Raw genomic sequence first — 24479 nt, 5'->3', positions numbered from 1 at the left:
CAAATAAACGTAACAATAATTTACGTAGATAACCATGATTCCTGTTTGTCCCAGCAGCACCTGAAGACAGCACGACTGCATACAGGAAGTCTTGAAACTTTTTGAATACAACGTGTTAAAGTTATTCTCCTCTCTGTGGACACGTCCGCTTCTAGTTCAGTGTTTAAAGATGGTGTTGGTCTGACAGGACTCGAGTTGCTACAGCGACAGTAATTATTCTGAGTTCGTAGAGAAACCGAGGAGGAGAGAGGAAGGTGGGTGTTTGCGTCAGGCTCGCCGTTAGTTGGCAAAGACCAGACAGCTTCAGCGTTTCTCTGACAGACGGCTGGCGGGAGGACACCCTGCCTCAGCTTTAAAATGTGGGAACAGGATGAATTTGCTAAACACTGGAGGAACGAGTTTCCTGAAGGAGATGCCCCCCAAATGGACCTAAACTCTATAGAGGACATCGAGACAGAGCTGGAAAAATCAAAGTCCAAACTGAAGAGGCTCCAGAACGAGTTGGCGGAGGAGAAATTCAAGGTGGTTTACCTGAAGACCACCATGGAGAGACAGAAGAAGCCTCTCCTGGAGAGAGTTGAGGACAAGAACGAAAACTGTAACGCTGACATACTTGGCTCGTTTAAGCCGCTGAGACGGGAACATGAAGGCACCGTGGTGGAACCGGTGGGCTCGACGCTCAGCGCCCCGAGAGCTTTCAGTCCCTTCGTCCGAGAACGGAGCAGGTTCACCGGCAGGACAGGTAAGCCTGTCCCCATCCCTGTTCCGCCGGTGAGGTTCATCAGCAAGGCCCCGGACATCGGGGAGGACAGCGATAAAGACTACGAGGATGCGGAGCTGAACGATAATTTTGTCAGGAATAACTTGTTGACACCGAACACGGTGGGTCTGGACACGCAGAGGACGCCCAGCTTCAGGCGGCCTGTCCAGCACACCAAAGACTTTGACTCCGGGGACGACAGCAGACTGTCCTCGCAGGATCAGCGGAGCGCGTCCCGGGGCTCCGGGTGCAGTTCGCCGGAGCGAAGGAGTGATGGATACCTGAGCTCTGACCACGAAGACTCCTCTTCAGCAGGTATGGTGATGACGTCAGACTGAAAACATCAATGTTTTCTATCAATAGATTAAAGAAAACGGGAATAATCTTAAATTATGCAAGTCACAAAGACTCCTGAGAAGATGAGGAAAAAAATGAAACTGAGATTCCTTTAATTTTTTTTTTTGAAAAATGCTCACAGGAAGAAGCAGTGTAGATGAATGAGTTCATTTAGCTCTCTGTTGCACCCCCTTTTTAAAAGGTGTGTTTATTTCTGTCTCTTGTCTTCAGTTGTCACAGTAACCCAGATATTAAACAAAAAGAGACATCTCTGACGTAATCATGAGCTCAGTCTTTACTCTGAAACCTGCAACACTTGTTACCACAAAGTCTGCAGCAGCACAGTGTCTCTCGGTTAAACCGGAAAGGTAAAACGGCAGTGGTGCTGCATTAAAGGTGAACTGCTTCCAGCTTCAAGTTTTATTTTAATTTTAAATGATTTAGATTTCCATTTGACCTCCAGGTGAAAGTGCTCTTGCTTCAGTGCTTTTTAATCCCATAACTCACTGCATTAGTTTAATATTCCGGTATCGGATGCTGTCCGTTTGGGGTTTGGTTCAGCATCACCACAACTGCAGCGTCTAGTGTGACATGACATGCATTCAATTTGCAAAAGACCATAATAAGCTGTATGACTGGACACATCCTGCTTCCTTTAAACAGGAAATGTATACACACAAAGCAAAACATCTCCTGAAAGCATATTCAGATCTAGAAGATAACGTCTATGGGAGGATTTTAAACTATTATATTAGTTAGTAATTAACTAAATATTTTTGTAGATCCTCTTTTTGCAGAAATAACAGCTTCTAAATGCTTCCTGTAGCTTCCACTGAGAGTCTGGATTCTGGTTGAAGGTATTTTGAAGCATTCTTCTTTACAAAACATCTCTCATTCAGGTTTGATGGCTTCTGAGCTTGGACAGCTCTCTTTAAGTCACACCTCATATTTTCTATAATATTCAGGTCTGGGGACTGAGATGGCCATTCCAGAATGTTCTACTTGTTCCTCTGCATGAATGCCTTAGTAGATCATGAGCAGTGTTTAGGGTTGTTGTCTTGTTGAAAGTTCCAGCCCCGGTGCAGCTTCAGCTTGGTCACTGATTCCTGGACAGTGGTCTCCGGAATCTGCTGTTATTGAGTGGAATCCATGCGCCCCTCAACTTTAACAAGACTCCCAGTCCCTGCACTGGCCACACAGCCCCACATCATGATGGAATCACCACCATGTTCTACTGTAGGCCGCAGGCAGCGTTCTCGGAATGCTGTTCTCTTTTTCCTCCATGCATAACGTCCCTTTCTATGGCCAAATAACTCAGTTTTAGTTTATCACTCCACAGCACCTTACTCCAAAATGAAGCTAGCTTGTCCAAATGTGCTTTAGCGTACCTCAAGCGGCTCTGTTTGTGCTGTGGGTGGAGAAAAGACTTCCTCTGCATCACTCTGGCATACAGCATCTCCTTGTGTAAAGGGTTAAGCATATAGCTAAAACCAGAGTGAACATTAGTGAAGCCTATACTCCTTTAAGGGAGCTAAAGGGGGCTACAAAATCATGGACTGATGGTGACCTGGCTTTGTTACTACTAAAAATAATATTTTTTTGCTCAACGGTGAGGATCTTTTGACTTTGTGGCTTAAGCATTTGTTGGCTTTTGTTAGCGTTAGCTTGTTTTTAGCGCTAGCTACAGCAGGCTGTGGCAGGGTTGTTTATGACAGTTGTAATTCTGCTTTCAACCATTTATCCGCGGGCAGCAGAGGACATTGTCGCCCTCTGCTGCCCGCGCTCCCCTCTCCGACGATGCAATCCCAATGCTCGGTCTAACGTGTAAACTCCATCGTCCCTGTTCATGGTCCTACATCCACGTCTCCTTATCTCGATAAACGGAGAAGGGAGTGACGCCATCATCAGCGTCAGCCTGAGGAAGTTTGCAGCCGCAAACGAAACGTAGCGGGAAAACAGGTAAACAAAACTGCTCCATGTTTTAAAAAAAGAACTACGGCATGGAATAAAATCCACTTTATTGAGAGTTGACCACCTCACATTTGCAGAGCCGGTGCTAACAGAATCTTTGTAATACCCAACAGATGTGGGCAGCTCATCAACATTTATAATAAAAGCTAGGGGTATATGGTCAGTTAATGCATAACTGTACTTAACACACATTCCCCAGAGCTGCATGTCCATCAGCAGTGCTGAAACAATAGTCAAGCCATGATGTGGTATGCCAAGCTTCACTAATGTACGTATAAGTGTCCACACAGGTAGCAGAACTCTACTTGATAGAGTAAAGTTTTTCTCTGCACAAAATTGGGTAGGATGGTTACCCAAATAAAGAACTATTGTCAGCTAAATCTGTGTTCATATCCACTACAACATAAACACTATAGGTACCACTGTCCTGTATAAAAGCATTAATAAAAGCCAACCTATTAAGAAATTCTTCCCCATTCTCCCGAGATTCATGAGGAGTATAATTATTTAAAATAATAAAAGTATTACATTTATAAGTATATTGGATACCAATACACCAGTCCACATGAAGCCTGACAGGCTTAATCACATCATCAAGCCTTTTATCCCAGAGCACAGCGACCCCTCCTGGAATTCTGCCTCTGACTATGGACATACTAAGATCAGTCGTTGATTCTCCCACTCCAAAAAAATTATCATTGAGAGTGTTCAGCTTTTCAAGATCCTGCTTAGCCATAAAAGTTTCTTGTAAACATATTATGTCACATTCTGTCAGCAAACTGTCCACCACAGAGCGTCAAGCTTGATTACCTGCACCCAGACCCAGATGCAGACCACGACAGTTGTAGGACAAAACCCTAAGGGTGACATATTCAAGCTGACACAGGGTCACTGGATGGCACATTTACCTCCTTATCGGGAGGCACGGTACTGGAGTTAACAACTGCAATAGTGGCCTTACGTGGCTCAAAATACCGCCGAACTAGAGCCCCTTCAGGCCACAGCTCAGGAGCGTACATTTGCTCAATGTCATTACATTCAGCCGTTACTTTAAATGAGCCAACCCTGCTGCGTGGATTAATTTTCGGACATGTGACTACTCTGTGGAGTTTACTGTTAAGATACTCAGCAAGCGTTTCTACATCCAAGTCCGGAGAAAATTTTGTAGCAAACACACTCACTAGTTTGGTCTTCACTGTTTTGATGGTACTCACAACTCCAGTACCGATGATAGAAGTAGGACCAGATCTTTTACTCTGACCACCGGTATCAGGCCGTCCGCTCAAAGCTGCATCCCTCGCCTTTGTCTGTCTTCCTCATTTTATTCAGAGACCGGCCATTTTTTACAACTTTACTCCAGCATGGAGAGCCAGGTGGATCCTTCACCGCAGCAGCACCTCCCCCCTCATTTCCATCACAATTACAGAGCACCGGAGCAGGGCAGCTCTTGGCAGTATCACTCAATGTGTGCCCATCAGCCAGTCCAGCCGATCTATCAGCTCCACTCTTCACTGTTAGACCCTGATCACCACTTCTCACTCCCAGCATCTCCACCACAAGGTTCTCCTGGCCACAGCAAGATTCAGTCTGTTTCCCCGGAGCGTTCCTGGCAGCAGAACCCTCCAACCCTTCATGTCGATTCTCCAATGCAGCCACTCGATGGTTAATTTCCAGAGCTTCAGCTCGGAACCGTTCACAGACATCCGCCTGTAGCTGGGTTATGTGTTTCAAATACCCACTTCAGCGTTCAGCTGCTCCATTGTCCGTAGCAAACAGGAGACATCCAGGCTGGAAAAAGTCACCGGAGGAAGCTCATCCAGATAATGGGAAACAAATCTAGGTATATCCACCCCATTTTCATTCAGAACCTTGAGACAGAGCTTTATGTTGTTAGCGTCCCTGTGTTGGCCTTCATGGGCAACGCATCTCTGCGACGTTCCAGGACGGAGCTCAAACAGAACTTTCTTGGAGGCTTCAATTGCCTCAGAGTCGAACGTGCTTGTCGCCAATAACACTATCTCATCCTGGCTTAAAGTCTTAATTTTCACAGCGAGAAAATTAAGCAACTCATCTTCCACTATAATTTTACCATCCATCGTCCTGAATATTTCCGGTTTCAGATGAGATCGTTTGAAGCCAGGAGCTGGAGCTGCTAAGTTACCCACAGCATAGGTCGCCACATAAAATCTGATTTGTTGGCTAATGTTATTATATGAACTAGTTGAGTCATTCATTAATCTTAACCACTTAATCCTCACCAAGGCCACAGGGAGCTGGTGTCCATCTCCAGCTGTCATCGGCACATTCTGGACAGGTCTCCTGACCATCACCAGACACGCGAAGACAAACAACTAGTCACACACTCACGGGCTTTTTTAGGTTTACTAACTAACCTAACGTGTGTTTTTGATCTGTTGAGAAAATCGTCTCATTCATTGGGGGATCAACTCCATGCAGAAATGCTGCAACGGCAGAGAAAATGCTAGTTTCTGATGTTATAGCATGTGGGTGATTTTTCAAACCTTTACTGCCTAATTTGTTGTGGGGTTTTATTTTTAATGACATTTAGCATAATTATGAATGACTTACACCTACAAAAATGACTAAAGAATGAACCAGTGGTACTTCCAGTAGGACGGTGGAGTGGAATCGATGCTTAAATGAATTGTTCCCATGAGCCAAATAATAAATACGACCTGCTCCGCTCGGACCTGATAAACGACAACTAAAATTTTCATATTGGAGAGAATATAAATGGAGCTATATCCAAAACAAAGAAGAATGTAAACCCAAAGGACCGAAGCAAAAAAGCAGAGAGTATGGAGGAAGTTATGCTAGCGCATGAAACCAACGTGACTGCAAACCACTGCATCTTAAGATATTAGCAAAGAAATCCAAAGCCTGACTTCACATCTCAAATGAAAGCTGAAATAGAAATGCTACAGCCAGTGCCCCTGTGCAGCTCCAACCATCTAATACTTTTCTTTTATTATGTAATTACATAATATTAATAAATAAATAAAATTAGCCCTTTCCAGCTGTAGATTTTACATCAGAGAATAAAAGACTTGCACAAGACTGAGTAAGACAGGTTTTGATGAAAGTATTAATCCTAATAATTCCTCTGGTAGTATTAAAGCCAGACGTGGTTTAGGTTAAAGGGTAGTCTGTATGCTCATTAAGCATTTTTTTTTTTACTACAGCAGCACAAGTTTGATGCATAAAAGTGTACAAGTATGCATTTGAGTATTTACAAATGAGACACGGGCTGCTTTAACTGCTAAATGGTGTCAAACAGGTTTTCTTTCTACTGCAAACCTGTCTGAGAAAGTTTTAGACCAGAATCTGGACCCACATTTAACTGATTCACACTCTGTATACATTTGTTATTGTACAGGTTGTATGGAGCCCTCCATATTGGTTTTACATTCTATTTTAGGTGCATTTAATTGCGTAGATAAGGCCAATTGCGAACTTTTTCCTATTTAAATCAAAATGTATTGTCTTGTAATTGGTGCTTCATATTCATAATTTTTTATTTATTTTGCAACATTTTACTTTGTGGTAATGAAATAAATCAAAGCCTGGCCCTGGGGCAATTTGCGGCCCTCACAGTGGTTTTGTATGGCCCCCCCCGCCTGTATTTCTAGGGTGGTATTTTACCTCCAGCATTCTGTTGATGTGGAGTGAAACTTTTTAACATTTTCCAGAATTTTACTAACACAAGGCCTATTTTTGAGTAGTACATATAAAAAATATCTCTTTTTTTTTCAATTTTTTTTTCTCCAGTAGAAAGAAATTTTTGGTTTTGGCCCTTGTCTTCAAAAGTTTGGACACCCCTGCTTTAAGGTGTGCACTTTTTTTTTCTGCCTAGGCTGGCCGAGAGCCAAACACAACTTTGGTAATCAAACATCACAAAGAGTGCACCAATTTACAGCCAGATTTCATTGGAGCATTTTTCAATGTTGAATAGAAAAGGTTGAATGAACACTGACTGCCACGAAAATCAATGTTTATTTGCCCAAAACAAGTGCTACAGGAGGCCGTAGCTACAAATTGTTGCACAATAACAAGATAAAACTTTGAAAAATAAGCTTTTTAATAGTGGAGGGTTAATGGTGACAGGTTTATGATATATGTTTATCGACCCACTGATGGCTTTGTATCAAAAATCCATTCAAGTCTAAAATCAAGGGATGTCCCGTTCCGATATCGATATCAGAAGTCATTTGATATCGACCTAAAAACACAGTATCAAAAATCTCTGATATAAGCAGTCCCTTAAGGTTCACATTTTTGCAACCAATGGTTAAAAAAAATTGTCATTTTTTTCGTTTCATTGTTGCTGGCTTTTGCTCTCGGATTTAGTAATATCATTTGATCAAGCCTTTCATACATTCCACACTGTGACATTGGTAAAAGTATGTATGATTTGTGCTGATATCGTGTCGGATTGATATCGGTATCGGTCGGTGCTGAAGGCTGCAATATCAGTATCGAATCGGAAGTGAAAAAGTTGAATCGGGAATCCTTTAAAAAAACGTAACGTCTGATTCACACCGAGTACAGAACGGATGTGATCCGAACGCCGAACGTCTTCCACAACGACCAAAAACATTTTGTTCATTCGAGCGTTCTCTGCAGTGGCTGCAGTGAGGTGCAATTCCAAATGCAGGACACCGGAAACGTTCCACATGGTGTCTATTCTTTCTGGACATGGTAAACGTCCTGTATTTGTATAACACCTTCTTAGGGTTCTACAACCTCCCAAGGTGCTTCACAACACATCATTCACCCAGTCACGCACACTTTCACAGACTAGTAGGGTTGAGCTACGATGTAGCCACAGCTGCCCTGGGGCACACTGGCAGAGGCGAGGCCTGCTGAACACTGGCGCCACTGGTCCCTCTGACCATCACCAGCAGGCGAAGGTGGGTTAAGCATGTGGGTCAGTATGGAAACGCAATTACGGTTAATCTCTTAATCTGTTCCATCATTGTTAGACCACAGGAAATGGATGATTTGCTCTGGGAACTGGGATAATCAGTGGAAGAACAAAGACAATAGAGGGCGTGTAGATGGAACAAGATTGGTTTTGACGTCCCCTGGTTAGAGGCTGCTGTTTTTCTGGATGACTCTGGCTCCTGGTCACTCAGTGTTTGTAACTTCTTCTTGTGCCTGCTTACAGAAGCAGCAGTGAGCCAATGCCAGGAATCTAACTCACGCCTTTGTGCAACATCCGTTTGCCTGGAAATAACCTCCAGTGGGTCATGTGAGAATGAGGTTGGTCGGGCCTCCTCTGCCAGCTTCCTGATTCACCTCTGATGCACAGGACTGTTAGTATGAACCTAATGTTATTGTAAGAGCTGCAGTGAGAGTTTAGGAATTGTGTCCAAGTGTTTATTAAAGTGGGGAGTGCAAAAAGAAATGCTATTATTTATGTTCAGTTAAAAGCTATTTTAATTTTACAGAAAGGCATTTTCACAGTAAATCTGGATAGGCTGCTAATTAAGTTCATACTATTTAAATCACTCTGACAACAGGATGCTGTGAGGTAGGGATGTGTATTGTTGAAATGCTGGTGATACGATATGTATCATGATACAGGGGAGACAATACTAAATATCGCAATACATTCAGCCAGACGATATTAGCAATTTTTTTAGATTGAAATTATTGTAGGAAAATTCAATGAACTGTCCAAACTAATTTGTAACATTTTTAACATGAGGTATCTGAACCATAGAGGGATTTACATTTGAGTGGTGAAAACAACCCATCGCACACTGCTGACAACTAGCGATCAGTGTTTAAATTGCACCAAAAGAAAAAAAATTAACATAAATGTTTGCATGTAAATTCTTCCAAAAATTCGACATGTAACTTTTGAATATCAATATATTTTTGCAGGAAAATATTTCGGGATATATTGCCATATTGATATTTTCTTACATCCCTGCTGTGAGGTTTGTTTTCTGTTCCTTGGCACATTTCAGCTTTTTCTCTTAACCTTGGATCATTACCCAGTTCTACACACACACACACACACACACACAGAGAGAGAGAGACTTATGAGCATTCACGTGCTTATAAAACAGACTGGCGTTAAGACATCTGTCTGTAGGACTGACGAGACAAGCCCTTACATTTATGTAGAAAAACTGTCTCCTTGTACTGTTGTCCTCTACAGAAATGTGCATGCATAGATTTAACTCATTCACTGCCAGCCGTTTCCTGATCGGTAAAGCCCTTCGCTGCCAGCGTTTCTCACCGTTTTTACTGTTTTTTTTAAGAGTGGCAAAACGTTGCGCGCTAGGATGATATCGACGCCAAAACAACCAAAATAAAGAGGAGACTCGCCTCTTACATCTGGAAGAACCCGCGCGTTTCGAGCTTTGTCCGTTCTTTCATAATCCGTTGTTGAATTGTGATCGGCAGAAGCTTTTCCGGTTCGCGTCTCACTTTTTTTACAGCAGCGGCCCAAAACGATCTCCTAACACATGGATTTTTTGCTTCCTGATCACGTGACGTGTGACGTATGCGGATCACGGTGCGGGGGCTCGTTCCGATGCCCACACAGTAAAAAAATGCAAATGACAACTTTAGTCTTTAGACTTTAGACATGTGATTCATGCTCAAAGTATGCGCAGAGGTGGAAGGGATGGTCAGAGGAGCAGTTTGATGGATGGATTATGATCCAATCGTTTTTCTAGGATTATACGTTTCAGAACGGATTAAAACTAGTGAATTTTTGACTAAACATTTAATTAATTGGTTACGATGTGTGAAGAGCGTTTCAAGCAATAGTGCATAAAAGCTCTAGAAAAACATCTGCTCTTTTAAATGACTCAGGTTGGTGTCAAAACAGTTCTTGATGGTATTTAAGACATCCGTCAAAATATTCTCTGCATTGTATTTTAGCTGCAGCTTATTTGAATCACTCTAGAAGTAGATGACGTTATCTCAGCACATTATTATAAACATAATAAAACCATCAGTGATAAGACATGAAAGAGTTGTATCTGTTCAGCAAGCTTAAACCTGCCGAAAGAAGATTTAATTCGACATGTAACTCATTTGTCTAATCTGAAACGACAAATAAAGGAATTCTATCTGCCTTCATCACTATTTCACACGTTCAGTGACACACAAATACACAGGTCTTTTTTTTTCAGACAGATGAACCCTTAATATCACATATCTCACGTCTAAATATCTCATAATCCCTGATTATAGCTGCACATGTGGGATTGATACTTTTTGAGATCTTCTGCTTTAATCTAATGGATTAACAAGCTTCACTGTGGATATGTCTAATGAAACCGGGAGTATGAGAATGTTTTTGGCACTACTGAGTGTCTGCTGAGTCTGATGCCCGTTTTTTTTCCCGGGGGTTGGCGGTTTGTTCGCTCAGATAAACGGAACGTGTTCAGGCCCGTCCCAAATCGTGTGTAGAGGGAGAAATATGAGCCTGTCATTGTGTTCCCTGTTTAGCCCCTTTCAGAGGAAGTGGAAGCTTGGATCCTTTGGGTTTTTTTTTAATTTTTATTGGTAAATATTCAATATGTGTCCCAAATTTCTTGCTGGGAAGTTTTATTAGTGGGAAATTAGATTTGTTTGTGATTTATTTCAAAATAAGAGAACTATAATTAGATAGTCATTTTTTCATGTGTGTTATAACATGATCTGTTGGAGGCTCTGGCTTTTCTCTATTTTAGAAAGTGGATATTTAATTTACTGATCAGTTACTGTGCAGAAGCTGCACCTTAAATATGGGACTTTAAAACACAGATTTAGTGATTTCTCACGTTACACAACCCTAATTATCTAAATGTTTTTTGTCACTGAACAGGAGGTTTAATTATATCTGATATCAAAACAGCAGAAGCTCTGTTTACCAGATTTTGTTCATCATTTTTTTGTAATTAATTGGAATCCTTTAAGATGCAGATATTATTAGCGATACAGCAATATCAATACGTTTCTAATATATTGCCCAGCACTAATTAGAAAATGACTATTGTTTTTATTAAACAATTCAGGTCAAATAAAGACTAATGTATAATACAAATGACTAGTTAATTGTGGTTTAATGTATTATTTTCCACCTGATGATGGCGCTGAATGTGATGCTCATGACATGAATGAATGTGCTGCAGGACTGAAAACCCGTTGGAGGTGGAAATGGATGGGTCAGTGTTTCATGTTGTCATTACGGCTGGTTGCATAACGTCTAGAGTCGTACGTTTTGTGTACAAGTAGATTCATGCAGACAGAACAAGGAGCGGGTTTGGTTGAGGAAAAGCTTGTTTTGAGTTATTGTGCAGCAGTTTTAGACCCAAGTGAAGATGATGTTTTTAAAGGATGGCATGTTTTTTGCTCATCAGCTTTAATGTGCAGCAATTGATTTAGAAAAGTATTGAGTTCCCTTGTTTGTGTGATTTTTACACTCATTTTTCTCAGACTTATTGTGACTTATTTATTTATCTGGTTATTGATTAAATGGCTCCCTGATTTTGCAGAGGAATTTGATTCTGATACCAAAACAGTAAAAAATAGTTGGGTAACAAAGTTTTTCTTTTATTTTATTACATTTGTGGTCACTTCATCTGGGACAAACCCAAGTTGACCTCATTATTTACGTATATAAAGGGTTTTTTTGGATACAGTGGGTGCCGGTACTTGTTTAAATGTTTCAGATGTTCCGATGGGGTCTCAGACCACTGAGATCAGGAGCCACAGAAACTGTGAGTTGGACTGAAAGTGTTTGAGAAGCCACACAATGTGTGATGGGGGGGTTTCAAATGTTGGGAATCTTTCAATTTTCGTCAGGATTCAGTTTTGTTCTTGTTTCTCGTGGGGCTTTTGTAAATGCATCATCATTTATGAGAAAGGAAAGAGAAAATGGACTAAATAAGCATCACAGTCTTAAAGGGGCATTATGGAAGTTTGACAGCCAAAACATGTGTAGAAATAATAAATTTCTTCTTCATACATTCTCCTGCAATGCCCTGGTCCTGTGGAATGAGCCCTGGCATTTTTACTGTGATTGCCTGTTTTTTTGTAAAATCACAGAAAAAGAGAGCTGCTCGGGTCGAGCAGGCTGCTTCATGCGCGTTCACGCTCAGGCATAGCCCGTAGCATTTGCTATCCGTAGCTTTAGTCTTTGTCGCTGTTCCTAACACTTTGGGACAAAGCTAGCTGCATTTCTGAGGACCCTTAGCTACTTTCTGTAGAACTTTCTTCTAGATATTTCCGGCAAATTAGCAACAAAATAGCCATTTTCACTCCGAACCGTTCTTTGAATGTTGTTTCAGCTGTCATTAAGGATCAAAAAATTACAGATACAAAGGCCATCACTGGCGCTTTAGCTCACCTAGTAAGGCGTCGGACTCCCGTGCAGAAGACCCGGGTTCGATTCTGGATCTCAACATAGTTTATTTAGAGTTTCTTTTTTACTTTAATGGTATATTTTTTTTACAGTAAGATGCCCAAATTTTTATTTGAGACTCGCCGAACGGCATTGAATTCACAGATAAAAAAGATGTGGGTTCAACTTTCATTTTGGAATAATTTTTCAAGCAAGGGAAGGGAATGATCTGAGCATGCAGGAAGACTGACCCATCTTAAACCTTTGTCGGCTGTGCTGAAGAGAAAGGTACAGAACCAAATTATTTAATTAATTAGCTGTGCGTTCTCCTGTCCTCTGGGCCACACACACACACACACACACACACACACACACACACACACACACACACACACACACACACACACACACACACACCACACACACACACACACACACACACACACACACACACACACACACACACACACACACACACACACACACACACACACACACACACACACACACACACAAGGGACTGTCTCAGCTGTTATTTTCGTTAAGGAGTGTGCACGTACAGCATGTGCGCCTCGTGCACGAGCCTACTATTGAAGCTGCCATTACGCTTTTGGCCTGAGGGGGCAATCGCGAGCATAAAAATTCAAAACTCCGTAAAGTCCCTTTAAGTTATAATAGTTATATGGTTGATACCAAACATGTTCATTAAGTTCTTTGCACAAAATCCTCCTCGGTTTTATTCTTGACAGTTTCAGTACCTTCCAGAATGAGCCGTTTCAGGGCTCTGTCACTTTAAGAAAATAAGCCTGAGCTGGCCACACCCACCCATCTGCTGCTCAGGCTGCTATAAGCTGAAAAACTCCAATATCAGGGTGGGGTTGAGAATAGAGCTATTGCTCCTCCAGCTCTGTTCTTTATGTTAAATGTTGTTCTATTCTACTTTCCCTGTTGTTGATGTCAAAAACGGAGACTTTTTAAAATGGGTTATTTTAGGCACATAATTCCCTAAACTAGCGTTCTTCATAGAAGCATTACAGACACTCTTGGCAGCACAAAAGGATGCAAAGGTGAGTTTTGCGTAATTTGTCCCCTTTAAAAAAACCTTTTTGTCCTGGGAGTACAAATTCAGGCTTTTCTGGGAGCTTTGTTACCTGTACCTGATTTCCCATCAGCACGAACATTGGATTGTTGCCCTTTTGTACGTGTGTGTGTGTGTGTGTGTGTGTTACTTTGTCCAAAATCAGCAAAGGTGGGAACCTCCCATGAGGGTGCAATCATTCTACAGAGATTTCCACATTAAGGAACAGGAAAAGAGTTGAGGCTACTGGAGGTGATGGTTATCTGAATCCAACAGAAGGATTTAGTCACCCATTGATTTTGTTTGTTCATATTTTCCTTGGAACCTGGCTGATCTTAGTCAGTCCTTGTTGATCATTCTGTCCTTGAGTGTCCACCTCTTACAAACAAAGGCTTGAGGAAGAAATAGATCGTATCACATTTTTCATAATAAACAGGTTTCTTATAGGACATTATCACATATTTTGTTTGCTTAAATCTGGAGAGATGAACAGCTGCGAGGTGTAGGAGCATTTGAAGATGGTGGATTTCCTGTCAGTTAACTGGTTCATGCTGCCTCGAAACCCCCAATGTAGCCTAAACCACATTTGCATGCCAGATAGGGTTATGAGTGCACCTAATATTTAAAGCACAAGAAAGAAATGAGAAGTTAATATTACATTGTCTCAGTCAATTGTAACCTCTCTCTAAGTGTACAATAAAATATTATGTTTGTGATGAATAAGTGAATAACAACACCAAATTTGAATGATTTAATTCCTGTAATTGGACCTAATGGAGATTAAATGTGCATGAACACATACATAGGAGCAAAGTTTAATGAATAAACGAAAGCCTCTGCAGCTAGAGGCATCAGCAAACCTCTTATGATTGGCTGCTGTGGCTGCTTTGGATGCCCCAGTGCATTCGTGGTGAGCCACTAGTGTGTGCATGTGGGTCCACTTTATACTCTGAACATTTTAGATGAAGTGAATAAGTTCAATAGTCAATAATGTTTCTGTGGTTTATTCTGCAGCCCACAATACGTTGAGTGGTTGATTTGTTTTTTAGATTGAAGCAAGCTCTGGTTTGCAAAATAATAAATATAGTAAATGTTTACATTTAGGTTTACCAAAACTACTGATTGAAAATAATTTGCAACAAATGTCTACTATGAAATATATATTTTAGGTGAAGTTTTCACAGTGAAGAATTCCTTATCTGGTAAAAGTGAATTCATGACCGATTTCTTCCCTCGTCTTAAACTGCCGAACTTACAGCGGTCCGTACAGGTCAGTGAATTGCAAAGAGAAAGCATCTGGTGAGTCACAACATGACATAAAGCCACAATGCAAATGCCAAAAGCTGCATCCCAACACAGCAACTTGGCCTACAATTGAAATAATAATAAAATTGAAATAACCTGAAGTCATGATTGACAGGTGTTGTGCCAAGATTAGCGCAGCAGTCTTACCAACAAAAGGTACATTCTTCATTACCTTATTTCAGAATTTTTGTTCTCCTGGTGGAGCAGCTATGGCCAAAGTAATTTATGTTTTGCAATCGACCAGCATGTATTGGGCTCCCCGTGTGGTAATATATCTAATGTACCTAAAATATTCTCACACAGGAGACTTCAACCGCTTCCTGAGTGGTTCTCACTGGTTCTGCCTCTGCTGCTTGCACACGTTCAAGTTTCACTTTTGTTGTCGTCCATGCGGGTCGCGTTATTGTCTTTTTGTTTTTTATTGTGGTGCGCGCATCTTTATGGGGATAATAGTCAAACTGGTTAATACCTTTAACCCTACTCTTGACAGGGGGTAATAATCGTTGAGTATGACTCTATTTACCATTTAACATCTTAAGTTTTCTTGGCACGCCAGTTTTATTGAGCCTCTTACTCCACTTGTAGGTAAAGTGGTAAAGTTGTGGCTTTTTTGTCACTATTGTAGTTTATTTTGGTGCATAGAGGCTTTTTTATGGTGTCGGTTTGAATTTAATGTGTGTATTCTCTCTCTCTCTCTCTCTCTCTCTCTCTCTGTGTGTGTGTGTGTGTGTGTGTGTGTGTGTGTGTGTGTGTGTGTCAGCAAAAAAGAGGAAACCTATAGACAGGGTTTTTCCTGGCTCAAATTGAGGCGGAGGTGGTTCCATCCTGACCATGCACCAGCACATGCATTCTCGGTGCATTCAACTGCCTCACTTTTTTAAAGGCAAAATATTTTTTCGTTAAGTGTTCTAATCTAAGCTTCTGTTGATTTATTGAATATTCCATTTGACAACGTTTCAAGTGAAACAAAACTGGTTTGCTGCTAAAAATTATTAAATAAAACAACAAAATGATCAGGCTGAAATAACAGACTCTTATTATAAAAGGCTCAATAATATGCATTAGATTGGTGTTTAGTTCCCTTTTTCCCATCTGATATTTATAGTTAAAATATTTAATATTTGACCAACATTTCAGTAACATTTTAGGTTTGTATTAATAACACTCATCTTAGTTAAAATAACCCATAAATATATCCAGTAAAATATAATGCATTCCATTAACGTGCATTTGTATTGGAAATGGTAATAACATTTAATTTCTGCTGCTAACAACGTAATGGTGACATGTCTGTTATGTACAGGTTGGCAATAATCCAGTTAAAATTATGTTCAAAGATAGAAGCTGTTCTGAATTATATACTACAACGGCTTGCTGTACTTCCTGCTCCAGTGTGTGGAGCAGACTTGTAGCAGTAATGTGACTCGTATCTGCAGCGGTTCTGATCCGTAGCGCTGCAGGATGCAGAATAAACAGGATGGTGGGGGCTTTCCATCCGCTTGTAGAGTTAAGTCTTTCTTAAGTTTTATGATCATCTTATATTTTTCTGTGCTCTGCTTGATTGTGAGACTGCTACCCGTTAGCTTTAGCATTAGCCAATCTGCGTGTAGCTGCACTTTTGATCCCAAACCTTGGACCGGTGTTGGTACAAGATCTGCTCGGGTGCAAGATCGGCTCGGGGTCCTTCGATTGCCGATGACGTCAAAGTACGGCAAACCCACTCGGACAAAATACACTACACATCTATACTGTTGGAAAGAATTTAGCAGTTTCGTTATTAAAATAATGTTTCTTAAGACGTAAGATTGTGTTTATACTGGTATTTGTAAAATAAAACAGTATACTGTATTCATAATGTTGAACTCCTCTTTGAGCACATCCCTTGAAGGATCATAGGTATTAGCAACACCTGTGAAATTGTATTTGCAGGAAAGAAGTGTGTCCCGTTTATTGAAGTATTTTGTGTTTAGTTGTTGACGTCTTGTCCATGCGTAGTTCAGTTACGCTCATAGCTGCTAGCCAAAACTCTGGAGTTAAAAGTTTTCTGGCTTTACTAAAACACCTGTCTGTACTTATTTGATTGATGGTAGTTTTACTTCCTATTATACTCCAAATGTAATCATTTGGCACGTTTCTAATTCATAATTTGTAATAATGTAATCGGTGATATTAGCATTAGCATTCCTATGGGTTTTTCCACTTATATTAGCATTGCGCTAACCACTCGCTACCGAATTGCAGCCTTTGCGATTAGAAAACCTTTTGTCACATCGCAATTTAATTGCACATGCAGTTAATCGTTCAGCCCTAATAAACATGCAGCTCTATGCTAAAAGTGTATTTTCAAAGAGGTAATGATGGATTTCTTTGTAAAAGTTGTCCATCATTCCAACAGAAAGATTTGCCTGGACCAACGTAACGTGATAACAACGTAACGTGATTACGTAATTCCGTAAGGTTCATGTTCAGCCAATCAACTATTTTGACGTCATCGGCAGTCGACGGACCCCGAGCCGATCTTGCACCCGAGCAGATCTTGTACCGACACCGGTTCTGCCTTTGCTGGTTCCTTTATTTTCCTCCACTGCATCCAGATTACCACACTGTGTGCCAGTAAAAAGCATTTTTCCATACACATAACTTACTTTTGTTCAATAACGTTCTGGGGAAAAACAGTAATTCAAAGATGTTGCACCAGTGCTACGTTTAAAAATAGACAGACACGCACAGACAGTTGTTTTCGTCGCACTGTACAGCCCTGCTCTGATATGGAAGAGCCTGGGGGAAAATAAGGACGTCAACAGCACCAACCATAAAGGATGCAGACCCCGAACTGAGACACAGCCGTAGATATGTACCAACTAGCGAGAAAAGTAATTTTTGATCTTTTTCTGCGGCGGTTTTGGCGCTTTTGGTGCACCGCTGCTGATACAGCGCCCCTATAGTGGTGTAACACTGCAACTGCAGTTGAAATAACATCCATATAGCTGGGGGCAGAGTGAAATCAGGTTGGGGCGGCACAAAAATAGCTAGAGGCGGCCGCCACTCAAATTTGAACGCAGGAAAAACCCTGCCTTGAGCAACTCTTAGTGCATGGCTACCTTTTTCATTTGGCCCAAAATTTGTGGTCACATGTTTCAGAGGTAGCTTGAAAGAGCTCAAATGTTTTTTTTAAGGTGCATCTTAAATAAAAGTGGAAAGCTGTGTTAAAAAAGACACAAAGGAGAATTATGTAATATTTTACTACACATAAAAAATAACACACGTAGGATGGAAAGTTGTGATTTCAGTCTTGATGAGGCTTTGCTTCTTCCTGCTGGTGTGTGAAGTCCTCGCGTTTACAGTGTCGCTGTGTCAGATCGCAGCCACACTCAGACTCGAGAAATAATTTTTTCACAGACTGTCCTAGACCAAAACCTCCACTTCCACAGCAGGAGATCCTCTCATTGCCTTGCTTTCTTTTCCCTCCTGGACTTTGAGTTATTATTTTCTTTGTGTGCAGAAGACAGAATACCACCCCGCTCCCTCCCTCCTGTGCCCTTAAGAACATTGTTTTTATTGTCAGCCAGCTGGGCACCAGGGAGTAAACGAATCCTTGGCCTTTGCTGCTCCAGAAACACAAAAACATTCTCAGTTTCCTCAGCTTCACAGTTTGCTGCTCATTGGTTATCTTTAACGCATCCTTTGTCACACTCATCACTTTCACTTCCTCCTTTTAGAAAGTGGAAATGGAAGCTGTTGGACAAATAAGCAAATATCTGCATGTTTTGTCTTCTTGGATACCACACTAATCTGGATCAATAATCTGCATCCACTGAATTGCCCAAATCTAACATTTTTAACAGTTTGAAATGTAGAGGATGAAACAATTATTTGTTTTTTTAACGGGAGTGGCAAGAGAAACGGAAGCCCTGGTTGCATTTCAGGTGACAGGAGAGCCCACTGTGGGTGTTGGGTGTCATTGCACATGAATGCAAATGGAAACGCAAGCCTCTCAGAGCCAACAGGTCAAGTATAAAAAGTGAGTGAAGGAGAATATCCCTGTAGTAGAACGTTTTTTATGCCGAGTTCATGATGCTGAATCAGGAAAGCGTCACACACTTTTTGTGGTCACATGATCATTAGGCGTGGGAATCTTCAGAGGGTTGGAATATTATAAAACTTTTATAAACACATCGTGATCCCTCTTTCTTTCTCCCCTTTTTTGTGACACTTTGTGTTTTTAAGGCAAAAAAATGTATACATTAAACAAGTACTTAAATAACTTGTTAAAATATTTATATATCAGTTAAAACACATTACTGTTCTGAAATGACAGAGCTATTTATGAACTTCATCTTATTGGTAATAATGTGAACACCTGCCTTTATCCAGAACTACAACGAGAACGATCCAGGTGCACTTCTGTACTTTATTTCCCCTTTTGAGTTCGGCCGTTTATGTTCCCAACATTGTGTTATTACTTCTAAAACAATACATTGAATTACAGATTAAAGTTCCTGTCCTCATTACAATACTTCCATCAGAAATTAGAACCCGCCCCTCTAGCTACAAGGTAAAGGCAAAATAGAGAGAGAGCATTTAAAGTGAGGGTCAAGGCCTGGGTGGAGACATATTTCATCCACACTTCTTGTTAGGAAAACGCTTCTGAATGAGGCGTCTCCTGGCGGACCGAGAGAGCGGCACTGAGGCAGTGGTAGACCTCATCCCCCTCAACCCCCCCGCGCGTGCTGTCGTCGTTTCTCTATCTAAAAACAAGCTGTTAACGAGCGTGTGCACGCAAGCATGCACTCACACAACACTTACCCCTCAGGAGAAGAGCAGACAGATTCTGCAGCACTCAGAGGATTTCCTATTAACCACGATCATTAGATGAAAAGGGGCGGAGGGCATTTTTTTCAAGGAGGCGAGCGGCTCAGAGAGCCAGCGTGTCTTATCGGCAGGTGAGTGGCTGAGCCAGGTGGAGGTGCGGCTGCCTCAGCTGGAGACCAGTGCAATGCAGCCACGTAGTAATTTGCTGATAATGTCACGTTTTTCAGCTTAGCCATCAGCTGGTTCTACATAAATGTGGAGCAGAGTTTTTAACCTGAAGATGGAGATATAATTATGGTTTTAGGCTGAAATATTAAATTTAGAGTAAGTTGCACTAAACTGCCACACTAATGATTACACATGTGTACAGCACCATTACACTCATATATACAGGTTATCAGCAAGAAAAAGTTAATGTAGGCGTTACTTGCTCTTTAAAAGCTTTTTGCTCCGATTCCAATTCTGCTCTGACTGCTAGTTGGCAACAGTTTTCACCTCCTTCATTCTGACAGAAAAACAAGACCTTGTGATAACACTGAATGTGTCTTGGAAGAGTTTTCTGGTTAAATTTAGTCTTAAAATTAGCAAACTTCTGGATTTTGGTATCTTAATATTCCATATCATCTTGCTTGTAATGTGATATATGTGACATCACCAAATTCTTATTATACACATCCCTACTGATATAACCTAATACTATATCTGGCTGACTTAAGCCTACAGGTGGTTTGGTGTGAACTTGTGACACTAGCGTTCAAGGGGTTAAAGATGGGTAATGGCGTCCTCTCCGCTTTTTGCTCCTTTGTTGTTATTTTTTGTGCAGGAAGTGGTCGTCTCATGTGTCTCTGAATGTGTGTGGGATATTCTGTCCCAGTGAAACTGATAGCCCGATCTGGGAAGTGCCCATGTTAACCATCGGCCCCTCTGCAGCACTAATAAATAAGACTGCTGGTGGTTTTGTAAAACCATGAAACCAGATCTGGATGTTAAATGCTTCATGAGACACTCTGTAATAAACACTCTCCCTAACATGAGGGGACTGATTGTCTTCCTTTGATCTTTAAATTAATCATACTTTACCCTCATATGTACTTTTGTAAGACCATACGGAATCAATTTTCTTAATGTTTGTAGAAACATTTACAAATTTGTAAAGAATTGTTAGTAAATTAAAAGATGTGAAATATTGTGCAAGTAAGTTTGTGCCATTTCATAATCTCTGTATAAATACAATTGTTTGCATTTCCTTTTTTAAATGTGAAGTTGTGATAATGAATTGAAATGCATCAGACTCCACACTGATGCACGTAGCAGCTGACTGACTAAAAAGCTGTGTTTGCACGTCATTTAAGCTACACAGCAGCCAGATCCTGCTCAGATCCTGCAGTGAGAGCAGAACTTCGACCATATTCGCTGATGCAAACAATACCGGGTGATTTCAGTGCTTCGTTTGAGATGTTATGTGTGATGTCCAGGTTAGGCGTGGTAGGTTTGTTTCTAGAAGCCATTTTAAACAATATTTTATACACTGCTCACAAAAATTAAAGGAACACTTTAAAGAAACACATTAGATACATCAGATCTCAATATGAAGTTGGATATCTATACAAATAACAACAGGGCAATGTCTTAGGAACAAAAGGATGCCAAGTCTTTTAATGGAAATAAAAGTTATCAGCCCACAGAGGGCTCAATTGTGTAGACACCCTAAAATCGGAGTGAAATGAAGATGTGGCAGGCTAGTCCATTATTTCAAAAACTTAATTTCTGCAACTCAAATTGCTTTTCAGTATCTTATGTGGCCCCCACGAGCTTGTGTGCATGCTTGACAACGTCGGGGCATGCTCCTAATGAGACAACGGATGGTGTCTTGTGGCATTTCCTCCCAGATCTGTGTGAGGGCATCCCTGAGCTCTTGTACAGTCTGAGGAGCAACCTGGCGCCTCCTAATGGACCGAAACATAATGTCCCACAGATGTTCTATTGGGTTTAAGTCAGGGGATCGTGAAGCCATTCAATTGTTTCAATTCCTTCGTTCTCCAGGTACTGCCTGCATACTCTTGCCACATGAGGCCGGGCATTGTCGTGCATTAGGAGAAAACCAGAACCTGCTGCATCAGCGTGGGGTCTGACAGAGGGTTCAAGGATTTCATCTCGATACCTTATGGCAGTCAGAGCACCATTTCCTAGGCAGTAGAGGTCTGTGTGTCCCTCCATGGATATGCCTCCCCAGACCATCACTGACCCACCACCAAACCTGTCATGTTGAACGACGTTGCAGGCAGCATAACGTTCTCCTTGTCTTCTCCAGACTTTCACGTCTATCACAGGTGCTCAGGGTGAACCTGCTCTCGTCTGTAATAAGTACAGGGCGCCAGTGGTGGACTTTCCAATTCTGGTGTTCTTGAGCAAATGCCAATCGAGCTCTGTAGGGTTAAGGAATCGCCTCATGCTGCCAGTAGAGAGCCAAAACTAGCACGAGTGGAAAACCAGCCAAAAAAGATCAAGAGGGAGAAACTTTAAGTGACCTCTACATGTTAAACCAGTCCTGTTTTGAGGGTTTTGTAATTGTTGCCACTTTAGTGCACCTGTCGTTAAGTCCATGAACATCAATACAGATGAAAGTGATTAACAATGCCCTCAGCTGCTTAATCAACCAGGAAATTATCAGACAGGTCTAACTGATTTCATGCCAGGCCCAGTAAAAAAAGTGTTCCTTTAATTCTTGTGAGCAGTGTATAATGCCTCTCAAGATAAAAGCCATGAGGCGCTTCACAAAAATAAAAAAATTTAAGTATAAAAAGATTTAAAAAGTGATTAAAAATATGTTTAAAAGGAGAAAAGAAAAAGTAAAGGGAGAGAGAAAATGAATAGGAAAGAGGGAAATCAATGGATCCCGGGAAAGGCGGAATAAGAACAGAATTAGGAGAGGTTCTTTTAATAATATAGTTTGACTACAAGAGAACAGAAGACACTCAATTAGGTTGGATGTGCGGTTTAGAAGTAAACAAATGACCCGGCACACCTGGTTCGCTTTGACTGGGTAATAAAAAATAATAAAAGGTGGTTCCAGGAAATTATTGATGCAGATTTTTGGCAAATGATTTAGTTTATTTTTTTTACTCTTGTTATAATCTAAGGTCAGTTTGTCAAGTGTCTGTGTAGCACTGATAGTTGTAGAAATAGAAAACACTAATGGGGGTGTCATCAATTAAATGCTGCTACCTGCAAGCTACAGTCACAATGATGGCTTTATTTGTTTAGTATTTAGTAATTAATATTGTCTTCACAAATTTCCTTGCCTTATAACGTAATAGTTCTTCATCCTCCAACAATCAGTGTTGCCTTTAAAAACTTATGGCAATCTAAATAAATAAGATTTTATATAGAGTAATAAATATGTTTTAATCTTTTTTAGGTTGTCATTCTGGGTTTGAATAGTTTCTAACAAAATGTATTTGCTAATTTCATTCATTCATTCAATCTGTAAAAAATTTATAGACACTTTGGATGTTAAGACACAAGATAAACAGTATTAATAAACGCTTATATCAGAAATTCTATGTTTTTAATAAAAATTGACCATTTTTTCTTTTTGCATAAAATAGTTTCCAATCTCAGCACATGCCAAAAAATACTGCAATGACAGGAAATAAACACTAGAGTGCAGTAGTTCCTAAAGTTCAGTGTTGTTCAGTCCTCTATTACTTGCATATGCATGTTTGTATTGGCATTGCCACTTTAACGCTTTTAACGCGTTTCTAGTTGATAGAAACTTCTAAGCTGACTCAAAGATGCTGTTTTATTTTCCTGGCATTTGAAGCAGAGACTAATAAAGATGAGTAATCAGGATAAACAGCACATGAGTGAGCAAACAGCTGCATTAATGTGTGGGAGACGAGAGATGCTTATCTGGTCTCTGTCCAATCACAGCAGGATTCAGATGATTTCCACATTGACCTCAATAGATCAAAGGGAATTCATTTGGCAGAGGATGCACACACACACACACACACACACACACACACACACACACACACACACACACACACACACACGCACGCACGCACGCACGCACGCACGCACGCACGCACGCACACACACACACACACAGATATTTCTTTCAACCTCTTTGTCCCGTCTCTGCTTCGCACAAACTGAGGGTAGCTTAATCTCATCATAAATCACAGGCGGTGCAAACCTAGATGCATATTATGTCACAGTGGTTCACTAGACATGGTTGAGCCACATGATTGGATGGTGATGGGTTTAAGGGGGAGACCTCTGCTGCCGTAGGACACGCTGTAGTGAGCACACAGAACCTTAAAGTAGAGACTTTGTAAAGTTGTAAAAAAAGCAGGTCACAGTTGTTTTGTGTAGAAGGGAGACGTACATGAATTGGGGACGTAACTATTGGTGGTTCCCTGAGTTCATCTAACAAGAAACCCTTTTAAAAACGAGTAAAGTGACAAACGACAAGAAACGGGAAACCCAAGAGCCAGATCTTAAGTGAGTGTAAAGATTATCGAAAACAACCAGGTAATACCCCAGATGGTTCCGAAGAATCCCATTTAACATGCAGACATTCATGAATGGTGCACTCCAGGCTTCTTAATAATGCATGCTCAGTGCTTCTCCCTGCTGTCACTGCCCCCCACCCCCAAAAGATAGGACGAACATAGATCGTCATCAGCATCCATGGGTTTGTTCACACAATTAGTCATCAGTATAACTAAAATCATCCCGTCGTTGGTAGCATTCAACTGTTTGAGTATTTTATACATAAACTGTTCTGCTATATTAATGTAAGATCATTTTAAGGCTGTTTGATTAGGGTTGGTGGCCTG

General features: G+C 40.9%; 1 protein-coding gene across 1 annotated transcript in view; it reads left to right on the top strand.

Moving 5' to 3' along the window:
• The first annotated feature begins 213 nt into the window (after positions 1-213).
• Positions 214-24479, top strand: part of abr (ABR activator of RhoGEF and GTPase) — a 148779-nt gene continuing 124513 nt past the window's right edge. Inside the window, exon 1 of the mRNA XM_070555755.1 lies at positions 214-1075. Coding sequence (XP_070411856.1) covers positions 358-1075 — 718 coding nt within the window. The 5' untranslated portion in view covers positions 214-357. The remainder of the gene's footprint in view (positions 1076-24479) is intronic.

This window comes from Nothobranchius furzeri, chromosome 10 (genome assembly GCF_043380555.1).
Source record: "Nothobranchius furzeri strain GRZ-AD chromosome 10, NfurGRZ-RIMD1, whole genome shotgun sequence".
In the NCBI taxonomy this organism is placed as follows: domain Eukaryota; kingdom Metazoa; phylum Chordata; class Actinopteri; order Cyprinodontiformes; family Nothobranchiidae; genus Nothobranchius; species Nothobranchius furzeri.
This window is presented reverse-complemented; position numbering and strand designations above follow the sequence as displayed.